Source organism: Macrobrachium nipponense, chromosome 28 (genome assembly GCF_015104395.2).
Source record: "Macrobrachium nipponense isolate FS-2020 chromosome 28, ASM1510439v2, whole genome shotgun sequence".
Taxonomy (NCBI): Eukaryota; Metazoa; Arthropoda; class Malacostraca; order Decapoda; family Palaemonidae; genus Macrobrachium; species Macrobrachium nipponense.
In genome coordinates this window covers 47,952,153-47,963,860 of record NC_087217.1, presented here as the reverse complement: position 1 = coordinate 47,963,860, position 11,708 = coordinate 47,952,153, and the positions used below count along the sequence as shown (strand labels likewise).

Sequence of the window (11,708 nt, the reverse complement as noted above, 5' to 3'; positions counted from 1 at the left end):
CTCTGCTCCAATCTGTTAGGGCTGCCGTAGGTCGGGTCTTGTCATAGTATACCAACCCATCCTTGGCCAGCTTGCATATGGCCTCCTGTGCTTGGTGGAATCTCTCTTGTAGGTTGTTATCCCAGTAGACATTCTTGCTTGCAGACTTCTTCAGGAGGTCTCTGAAGGGTTCCATCAGCGGGGCGGTGGCAAGGAAGGGTACCAACTGGTTGACAAACCCAAACTATGACCTGATGTCAGTGACCGAGGGGTTGTCAGGCATAGGGAATCTCTGTATGGCAGCTAGACTCTCCTCAGTGAGCCTATAGGAATCCCATCCCAGCTGGAATCCGACAAAGCAAACTTCTCTTCGGCAGAAGCTGAATTTCTCTGGCTTGAGGGTTATTCCCTTTTTGGCACATGTGTCCAAGAAATACGTGTGCCAGAAGGCCTCTTCGACACTGTTGTCATATAGAGGAGTATCATCCACACACTTGTGTTTTCGGGGAATGTCTTTGATGGCGTCATCAAACCTCTTAGTGTAGGCACCTGAAGCTGAACAGTGTCCCATGGGTGTTCTTCTGTACCAATAACGCTCCCAGGGAGTGATAAAGGTGAGTTTGCGGCTTTCTTCATCTAACTCCACCTGGTGGAAACCCCAATGCACATCTGCCACCGTCTTAAAGGAATGTAAGGGTACCCTTGAGATCATGTCGAATGGAGCAGGGGTGTGATGCGTCTTTCTCCTGCAGGAAGCATTAAGGCGTTGAAAGTCCACGGTGTGGCGGGGCTGACCTAACTTGAATATGGTGCGGCTTACCCACCATGACAAGGAGGGGCTCCCTTTCTGTATTGAATGTCGATGACGAAAAATGGCGCAAGAGCCACTGCTCCAACTTTGGGACATTCCCCTCCACTGGTGGGAAGGGTATGGATGAGGGCTTAGGCAAGGACTGCTCAATGGGGGTGAGTACCTCATGCTCCAGTGCGAGGCTTGCTGACACTGGTAAGTGGTGGGGAAAGGACTGGGGCACAAGGCCAAGGTCCTTGCAAGCAGCCAATGAAAGAAAGAATGACCTCACAGACTTGATGAAGTACACTTCTTGGACGGTTGTCCTGTTACCGTAGTGAATGCAAAGGGGGGCAGTTCCCATACACTCCAATCTAATGTTGGCAACGTCACGTAGGGGCCTGCAGCGTCGTGAAAGGGTAGGCCTTTCAACGAGACACTACTACTTGTATAGTAGGCTGCATACTGGGTTGTACCCAAGCAGTGACTGCCCCCAGCGTTACTGATGAAGCAGGGGCATCATTCACCATCTTCTTCTTGCTTCTACAAAACCGTTTCAAATGGCCAATTTTTTGGCAGCCATGACAAACTATTTCTCGCTGGGCACATCACCTTTCTGGGCTCGTGCTGCACTCCGCAGTTCCCACACACACACGAGCACTGATGGGAACCGAGGCCCTCTCATTACTCTTCATTGCTGCACACTCAGGGGGACTGGGGTCTGTCTCCACATCGGCCGCACGTGGCTCTTGATGCCATGTGTCGTGCTGGGGCATGGATGCATCTTTGCGGGCTGCTTCATATGTTGCACACACTGCCCTTAGGGCATCTACACTACAAACAGAATCACATGACCTGTAAAGGTCTCTTTTCAATATCTCATCCCTTAGACCTACCATAAGCTTTCTAATGAGCATATATTCAGACAAATCACAATGACACCTAGGGCGCTGGAAGCCACAGTCCATGGCCTTTTGAGAGCACTTTGCAAAATATTCACTAATGGACTCCTCACGCCCTTGCATTCACACAAAAAACTCAGCCCAATGCACAGCCTGGTTCGATGCACGCAGAGCCATGGCCCCTATAACATCCAAAGCCCGTTCTGGAGACAAATTAGCCCACTGTAAATCACTATACCTGGCATCCAGCGTACGTTGCAACTCTGGGGTGCAATGAAGCCTGATGTGTTGAACTGCATCCACTGGTTGAAGCTTTTGTAGCCTAAGCCAATGTGTCATGGACAGTTTGTCAGTTTCCAAGTCCTGTAGGAGGCTGATGACATTTCCAAAGCACACTTCTCTGGTAGCGGTAGGGCCGGGGCCATGGGGCGGCTCTGTAAATGCAAACCACTCGCCATCGTAGCCAAACGGTCGTTAAGGGCTTGCAATGCATCTCGACCCTCGGCAACCACATGTTGCAGAGCTGATGATCTTGACGCCACTCCGACGGAAGTACTGTGGGCACCCCTGGAGGATCGTCGTGCCCTCCTTGCCGTGAAAGATGGTCTCCCTGGTGTAGACATGATTATTCTTCGTGTACCCTACTCACTGCGCCATGTAGGAAACAGAAGGAAACCCGTGTGTCACTAGAGTGCTTTATTACACGTCCAATCTATACAGCGGCGTGACTGCAAGTGAGTTGCAGACATGCGGGCTACATTTGTAAGTCCTACATAAGCATAATATATGGAATGTTATTACATATATAAAAAACTAAAACTATGATTAATTAAAACCAGTGACCCAAGAGGTCAAACAGTTCGCTTGCAGGAATGTGATCAGACCAGATGTGATAAAGTAGGCTAAGATGACGTGTTGTAATGAGTCCGTGTCTAGTTGCCGTCACCTGTGGTCATTCATTTGTTTTGAAAACAGTAGTCCAAGCTTCCTGCTTGAGACAACCACTGTGACCTATAGCTCAAACGGCCTAAGTGACTTGTAATCTATGTCATCTGTGTGTATGTTCGTATGTTCGAGCTACTGTCTGCTTCCTTTATGATTTTTAAACGAGATTGTAGTCAGAATTCATTGGCAGACCTGTACAAAATTTACCTGATCTTCATCATGTAATCTCAGAGAATAGAGATATTTTTGTACTTCGTGTTTTCTACAAGAAACCTCACATCAGAAAGAAGATATTGAATGAACTTAGAAATTATCATCATGAGTTTGAAACATCTCCGTCTTCATAACCAAAGAAGATACTGACTTCGTAAATTATCATCGAAATCCAAGACACTCCGATGAGTATGGAAATCATAACAAACCGACCTTAGCGTAAAATTATCGCAGGTCTAAATAACCTCATAGGGCGTCTTATTATACAAAGGCATGAGCCCTATACATTGGCGCCAATCGCGCCGCCCTCTCGGCAACAGACATTACACAAGTTCAACCATCCTACAAGAAGACGGTTATTAAAAAGGTATGCATGTAGTCTACATGACCATATGCAGGCCGATAAGAATGGCCCTTAAGATAAACCAGGTAAAGGGTGACGATGATGATTGAAAATTAAGAAGGTTAAAGCAAAACGACATAAATTAAGCAATATAATGCTAATATACGAGACTTGGGAGACTTTTACCTTATTTTTCATCTCGTTCATGGTGATTTGCGGGCACCAGCACTCAAGAAAGAATAACCAAAGGGATGTTAAAGTTCCCCATTAAACGACGCATCTGTGTCATTCAAAGAAAATGATTAATTCCTTCTCATTTTCTACGGAACACAAATATATTCGTTTAAATTCGATGTATTAATATTTCACCGTGGTTTTGCCAAATGTTGTTTTGAATTGAAACGACTCATACTTATTTCAAATAACAAAAAATCCATAATGGGTACCCTTGTGGTGTGAAATCATCTGTATGTGGTGGTCACACATACAAGCCTGGGCCCTAATGAGTAATATTTATCTATCTATCTATCTATCTATCTATCTATATATATTATATATATATATATATATATATATATATATATATATATATATATACAAACCATCTTGCAGTATATTTATATATATGTGTGTGTGTGTGTGTGTGTGAATTTTATCACATCACCGTGGTTCATATATAAGCATTAAACTACAAATATCCTTTAATATCTAATTTGCTCTACCTCGGAATTACTATATTTTCATATATATATTTATATATATATATATATATATATATATATATATATATATATATATATATATATATATATATATATATATATATATATATATATATATATATATATATATATATGTATATATATACATATATATATATATATATATATATATATATATATATATATATATATATATATTATATGCAATATATGAAAATATAGTAATTCCGAGGTAGAGCAAATTAGATATTAAAGGATATTTGTAGTTTAATGCTTATGTATGAACCACGGTGATGTGATAAAATTCACACACACTCACACACACACACACACACACACACACACACACACACACACACACACACACACACACATATATATATATATATATATATATATATATATATATATAGATAGATAGATAGATAGATAGATAGATAGATAGATAGTAGATAGATAGATAGATAGACAGATAGATAGATAGCCTAGATAGATAGATATTACTATATTACTCATTAGGGCCAAGGCTTGTATGTGTGACCACCACAAACAGACGATTTCACACCACAAGGGTACCCATTATAGATTTTTTGTTATTTGAAATGAGTATGAGTCGTTTTAATTCAAAACATTTGGCAAAACCACGTTGAAATAATAATATACAACGAATTTAAATTAATATATTTGTATTCCCTGGAAAATGAGAAGGAATGAATCATTTTCTTTGAACGACACAGATGCGTCGTTTAATGGGGGACTTTAACATCTCTTTGGCTATTCTTTCTTGAGTGCTGGTGCCCGCAAATCACCATGAACGAGATGAAAAATAAAGTAAAAGTTTCCCATGTCTCGTATATTAGCATTATATTGCTTAATTTATGTCGTTTTGCATTAAACATCTTAATTTTCAATCATCATCGTCACCCTTTGCCTGGTTTATCTTAAGGGCCTTTCTTATCGGCTTTCATTTAGTCATGTAGACTACATGCATACCTTTTTAATAACTGTCTTCTTTATCATAAATGTTTCGGTATAGGTATGCTTTTAGTTTATTATTGGAAATATCCAGATATTAATATCTTTTTAGGCTTTATGACAGCTTACAGGTAACAATTTTTATAATTTACGCCAAGTCTAGTCGTGAAAACCATTGGACCAGGTGTCAGATGAGCGGGCTAAGAGTATGATGAACACTTGTGCTGAGTTTAAAAGAAATATTGGACCTTTAAAGATATTATTTTTAAAAAATAACTTGTGAATTTAAAGTCAATGTTCGTACCAAAGGCATGTTTGCCCCTTTCTTGTCAAGGAGGTCAATGAAGCACTATTTAACAAGATAACTTTCTTTACATTTTGACTCATCTCAACACTTGTAGAATTCCCACTCTATTACATTTTAAACTCTCCAGGTATTGGTCATGAAGAGAATAATTATGCATGAGACTAAAGCTGACTCTAAAATCTCACCTCACTATGATAAGAATAGTTTGACAATTCAAAAATCTAATGGCATATTAAATTAAAAAAATGAAATCTGATAACTCTCTGTTATATAACCCAGCGTAACTTGTACGAACCACGACAAGCATTTGGACTTGTAAGCCTGAATTATTTCAGTGTAGGTTGCGAAGTGCGAAATTGGGTAAGTGGTAAAATGTCTTATCAACGAAACCAAACACTGGAAATAGAAAGGACATAATAAAAAAAAAAAGTTTACATCTCATTCAGAACGTTATTTACGAAAGCATAGTAAGCTATAGAACAATCTTATACATATTTCGGAAAGCTGAAGAGGAAGAAGATGAAAAACCGACTTAATAAATTAACTCTAGTATCCGAACAAGCAAATAATAAATTCATTGTGAGAGAGCCGTCACAGGGACTTCTCAATCAAATACTACTAAAATAAACCCGAAGCCCTATTTAACACAATACCTTTGCAAACACACTGTGTTCTAATTATGGTATTTCAGTCATTTCTGTCCAGACACTTAAGAGCTTGGGTATGCACAGAGTTAAGACATATAAACCACAGACCTTCCATTCTGCCCTGTCAGTATGGACGAAATCCTTTCACTAACTCCTCGAGAGAAGGTAGAACCCCCAACGTTCAAGTGAACAAGCAGTTATGGACCGTCACGAGACCTATTTACTCAAGTGAATTGATGTTACAGAAACAATTGCAGTTGTTATCGCCTTGTGTCTCAATATCTCGAGGAAAAAAATCTCGAGGTAAAACGAAGAGGGGAAAAGAAGAGGTGGTAAGAATCGTTAAAAATACATTAGCCTAGCTATTTGAATTAACCTAGGATGAATTATACTACTAGGTATACTAGTAGGTGTACCCACTAGGTACCAAAACGTTGGTGAAAGTGTGATAGTTTGGCAAAATTGAAGTCTACTTCCGCGCCCGTCTCCTTCGGTTTTTACCTGTTAGGCTACTACCTAGGTATAGGGTAAAAAACCGCATGGTACAGGGGTGTACCATGTACGATCAATGAGTACAACCCCAAGAAAAGTACAATATAACGCGTCCTGACACCGGAGTAGAGGTCTTTAGTTCCGTTTCTCACCAACAACAAGTCGCGTCTGATGCCCATCTCCGATGTCAGGACGTGTTAGCCTATAATGTACTTTTTTGGGGGTTGTACACATTGATCGTACATGGTCCACCCCTGTACCATGCGATTTTTTACCCTAGTACATGCCAAATGGTCGCTGTGTATAGGCTAGTACCAGACCCTTGGGGATGAACGTAGTAAACATTAACAAAAGAGGGTAAATAGGGGTAGTATCTTAAACCCCAACAAAGGACTTAAGCTTAAATAAAGGGCTGTTACTATCCTGTTCAGTGAACAATGGGAAGCAGGCCGCGGTAGTAGTAGTACTCAAAATTTTATTGATTAACTCTTACCCAATTATTTATCACTGACTTTTGATTAACCTTCTGTACATTCACTAATAATACCTATCTGTATAGGATTTACCTAACTCTTAACATCTTGGCCTAACCTTAAATCAAAAGTAATCCTTTATTGTGAACAATACTTCAAAATGTTTACATACTATAGGGTAAAAAACTGCATGGTACAGGGGTTGACCATGTACGATCATTGTGTACAACCCCAAGAAAAGTACATTATAACGCGTCCTGACACCGGAGTAGAGGTCTTTAGCTCCGTTTCTCACCAACAACAAGTCGCGTCTGATGCCCATCTCCGATGTCAGGACGCGTTATAATGTACATTTTTGGGGTTGTACACATTGATCGTACATGGTCCACCCCTGTACCATGCGGTTTTTTACCCTATACATATGACTGACACTGCAGGTTAGGTTAGGCTGCCACAGGTTAGGACAGATTAAGTAATGAAACATATAAAAAGTTTCCTTGACCACTTCATGTTTTGAAGATTTTATTTTTTCATACCTATCAGTCACACAATTAGTATACGTACCTATTTTCCCATTGGTTATTTTGTGATTTATGCATTTTTTTTATCATTCCTGCCATTACATTCACTTGTTTTTGTTTTTATCATCAGAAAAATCCATGGGATCCACTGATAGTTGTTAAGAGCAGTATATGGATAGGAGAAATATAAGAGCATGTGATTTGCACCAACATTGGTGCTATAAAAATTGCAAAAAGAATGCAAGATAAACAATTGAAAAATATAGTTTTGTATTATACAGATTTCACTATATCATATGATGAAATATAGTTCTGGTTAGTATCCATAGTATCAGTTTGATTTTTAAAGCTTTTGTAGTGTGGTTTTTTCACAAGCAAGGTATGATGTGATTATGTAAAATTTGACATTCATATTTGTTCCAAGCATGAATCTCAAAGCTATGGTTAACCCGTCACAGCACCCTCTATGCATAACTTTCATGGAGAACCACAATGGGAAACTAGGTGTTTTGGTATGGAAAAACAAAAATAAAAAAAACCCTGATGCATAGCAGCATAGCAACCTAACCTAGCATAACCTAAGGTGGGAGGCCTTTATTCTTTAAACCCCCAACTTTGTCATTGGTAGAAATGATGTGGTAAAAAAGTTAATGAATATCCTCTTTAGAAATCAATGTCATTTTTGTTAAAATCACATAAAAAAGTATAAGACACTAGTAAAATGATTAAATAGTGTCTTTCATGCCTGTGATGTGTTGTTTTTAGCCTAAAGAATAACTGTTATATAATTGCAAATGTTTCCAGAGGCATCATGATTGCACTGTCACATGCACTCTTGTGATGTGAAAAGCATAAGAATTAATGGAATCACATGGTTAAACTTTAAAAGTAATGTTCTAGAAGATTGATTCCACCTAGTGGCACTTTGTTATAAACAGAATGCAAAGCAATCATAAAAAACAGTGACAGAAGTAGTAAATGTGAAGTAACTATATTTTTTATTTTTTAAGAATGTGATTGGTGAAGATTGGTGTAAATATTTCAGGTGCACAGGCTCTTTATAAATGTTTTTAATACATAATTTAAGAATTTCCAGTATTAAATTAATAATATAGCTTTCAGATGATGATGATGATAATGATGACGACGAAGAAGACTGGGTGGAAGAAAGTGGCTTAGGTTATAAGGACATCAAAGTCAGAGTTCCCTCCTTGAGACTGGATTCTGTTTTGAAGTCAGGACTCAATATGTCTCGCAAGTAAGTTTTTGTGTTTACATTCCGGTCTAGAGCATGATATAGTTTAATTCCTGTATTGTTTTAGGGGCTCACAACAGTGTAGGTGTTGTATTTGAACAAAGTCAAGTAAATGTAACCGTAGATTGAATTATGATTTTAAAAGTGAAATAAATGAGTCAACACTAGCTAAATATTTTTTATTTCATTAAAAATACCAAAACATTTGATAAGTATTAAGGAAGACTGGTATTATGTAGTATACATAAACAGAACTCTGATTTTGCTGATGCCTTAATACCTTGTGTGTGAATTTAACTAAATGATATATCTTGCAGCATCTATATACCAAAATTTTTGGATTAAACTTGTGTGTGTGCTGACATTTTTTTTTAAGTAATGTTTCTGTTCTTGTCTGTATCCATCAAATTCATACATATTTTTCTTGTATGTATACTTTCAATTCAGTTTTTTCATTTATATTTTCATATTGTTACAAGATTATTTTTGTTTTTGTTTTCTAGTATTGCAGTAGTACTTAAATATTTAATGCAGGTTTTTAGATGCCATAGTAGTGTCCTGCATTTGCAAGACAGTGTAGTTATTACTTTAAGCATTGCACAATACAAGTATTAGGAATTGCTTTTTAGTTTTTAATCTTAGCTTCTCTTGGAAAGTTTTGCCACAAATTCAACACATATCTCACCTCTTTAGATACACTTCCAGTAACATATTGACAACTTGCTTGGATCCCTAAGTAGACAGAGAAGGCTGAAGTGCAATGCTCCCTCTTAGGTAACTACACAGTGTAAGATAATATTTAGTATGATTTAAAAGAATTTGTTAGGTTCTCTGAAAACAAAACTGTATTTCTGTAATTGCCCTCCACCCAACCTGCCATTGTTCATACCTTGCAATTATGACTTCAGTTCTGTGGTGGAGCAGTGAATGATTTTGTATACTGTATATGGTAAAATTGGGGCTCTATATTTTTTATTATTATTTTTTATTGAAGTGGTAAACTGCATAGTTAAAGTGATTTTGTGTCTGTTGAACTTGGAAAAATTAATATACCTGTTGTAATTTTACCAAACTACAGTAGTTATGGACACTACAGTATTAAAATTTTCTTCTCTTTTCAGTAAAGTAGAGAATGCGTTTTATAGCAGTAGATTGCGAGTGAATGAGAACAAGATCCTGAAGAAAAGTAAACAGGTTAGTAAGCTCTATGTCAGTGTTGTCTGTTATTATCCAACCTAGCTTATTTTATATTTGATTATATTTATTATGTAAGTACATAGTACAGTGTGATAATTCTAAGAAAAAGCTTAGTAAAGTAGAATCTCACCTCAATGTATTCATTTTAACCAAGAAAGAGTTAAATACAATCCATCAAAGTTACATTTATTTTTACTGCTTTCAAGGTTGAAGTGTTTCAGGTTTAGTAAGTTTCTTAGGTAGCAGATTTATGCAAACATTTTTACAAAAATTTACTGAATGGTCTGGAAACCTGGAAATAAGAATCTAGAACCTAATGAATCATTATGGTAGCTTTTGAACACCAAATTGAAATAGTAATTGTATTTGCAAAGAAAGTCTAACTGGAGTTCTGGTCTCCTCTTAATCTTTAATATTAGGATGGTTTTGTCATTCAGGAAGGTACGCCTCTGTGAGTGTCTTCTCTGCTTTTTCCTTTTCATTTCTTCCCCTTGGTGGCTTCCTCCCTTTTTGTCCAACATCTTTACTTTTCTCCAATATGTATTTTATTTCTCATTTAAGAATAAATTCATTGGGTGGTAGTTTTAAGAATTAAAAAACATGACATTGGCCTTGTCAAAGTACTAAATAATAGTAATAGTGGTAATAATGATAATGATAATAGTAATAATAATAAATCTTTCTTCTTAAAAAAATAATCTGTATTTTTATGGAAATTTAAGTTAGCCATTCAGTAGGAGTGTCTTAAATTATAAAATTTCAGTTGGGAGTCCATTTCTTTTGCTGTTCAGGGTACTGATAATTGCAAAAGTAATTTACATAATCAGAGGTTACATGGTAAATTTAACTTCAGTTATGATTTAATATTCATGATATGATCTGTGTTGGTAAGACTAATGGTCAACATTTCTTTACAGCTGGAGGAAGGTGATGAAGTAGACCTTATCAAAGGAATTTCAAAGAGCAATCCAGAAATGATCAATGTTGCTCGTTTAGTTATCTTAAGGGTGGGTGAATATAATGAGGAAACAGACAAACTAACTGTAATGCTCCGCAGATATCAAAATTTGCTTATAAGAAAATATGAAGATTATAAAATTGGCGAAGAATAAACTCACGTAGGCAGCCTCACAGTTGTATAAAAGATATTAAAAATGAGTTTTACACTATTTTATTGTGATTTTTTGGCTGCATTGTGAGTTTCTTGTAAAGATAAGGATTTACTAGATTTTCTCAATAACAGCTTGACAGTTATTTATAGAAATCTTGGTCTTTGCTGCTTATACCAACACAGTATGTTATTTTGATATTTTAATTTATATGTATGTACTAGCAGCTAGTGGCATTTTATTTAAAAGATTAAGTGCCTTTTCAGTGTGAATGGTATTGCATTGTAAATATTGGTAATAAAAGATGCAGCAAAACTGTATTCCTATGTTTTCTTCCCATAATTGAAGATCAGTTTTTGCAGGCATTTTCTAAGTTTTCACCCTGGGTGGTAAGACATGAACGGAGTAACGAAAGGAAGGTACACTATTGTTGGGAGTAACCCCTGTGTATTAAAAGTATTTTACTGAATAACCTAATGTCCACAGTCAGTAATGTGCAATGTCACTCATAAGAATATAATTTAGATTCTTAATGAGGAAAATCTTGAGTTAAAAGGAGTGAGAGCAAGGAAAATAAAGAAAAAAATTGTCCTATAAATCATCCATTTTTCAAATATTATTGGGGTCTATACTCCCCTGGTATTTTACCTATAAGTATTGATTTCAGTCCCCAGAATTATGACAAAGGTAAACTTGAAAACTTTCCTGTCACATTCTGATTCCAATTCCTCTCCCCTAACCCCCAGCCCCCGACCCCCCCCAAAAAAATTATTATAAATCATCTGGATTTTCTTTTGTTAAATTACATATACTAAAGAGTGCAATTTAGAATAGAAGT

At 36.8% G+C, this 11,708-nt stretch overlaps 1 protein-coding gene across 1 annotated transcript; it reads left to right on the top strand.

Annotated features, from left to right (window-relative positions):
• Positions 1-5,787: 5,787 nt before the first annotated feature.
• LOC135201732 (mitochondrial transcription rescue factor 1-like) lies at positions 5,788-11,190 on the top strand. The gene is made up of 4 exons (XM_064230942.1): positions 5,788-6,155; positions 8,425-8,567; positions 9,686-9,758; positions 10,679-11,190. Exons 1-4 carry the CDS (start codon positions 5,856-5,858, stop codon positions 10,871-10,873), a joined length of 711 nt encoding a protein of 236 aa, XP_064087012.1. The 5' UTR covers positions 5,788-5,855; the 3' UTR covers positions 10,874-11,190.
• The last annotated feature ends 518 nt before the right edge of the window (positions 11,191-11,708 follow it).

Coding starts and splice junctions, on each gene's coding strand:
- LOC135201732 (XM_064230942.1), top strand. CDS start 5,856: ATGGTATTTCAGTCATTTCTGTCCAGACACTTAAGAGCTTGGGTATGC. Junction 6,156..8,424: donor AGAGGGGAAAAGAAGAGGTG/GTAAGAATCGTT, acceptor TTAATAATATAG/CTTTCAGATGATGATGATGA. Junction 8,568..9,685: donor GGACTCAATATGTCTCGCAA/GTAAGTTTTTGT, acceptor TTCTCTTTTCAG/TAAAGTAGAGAATGCGTTTT.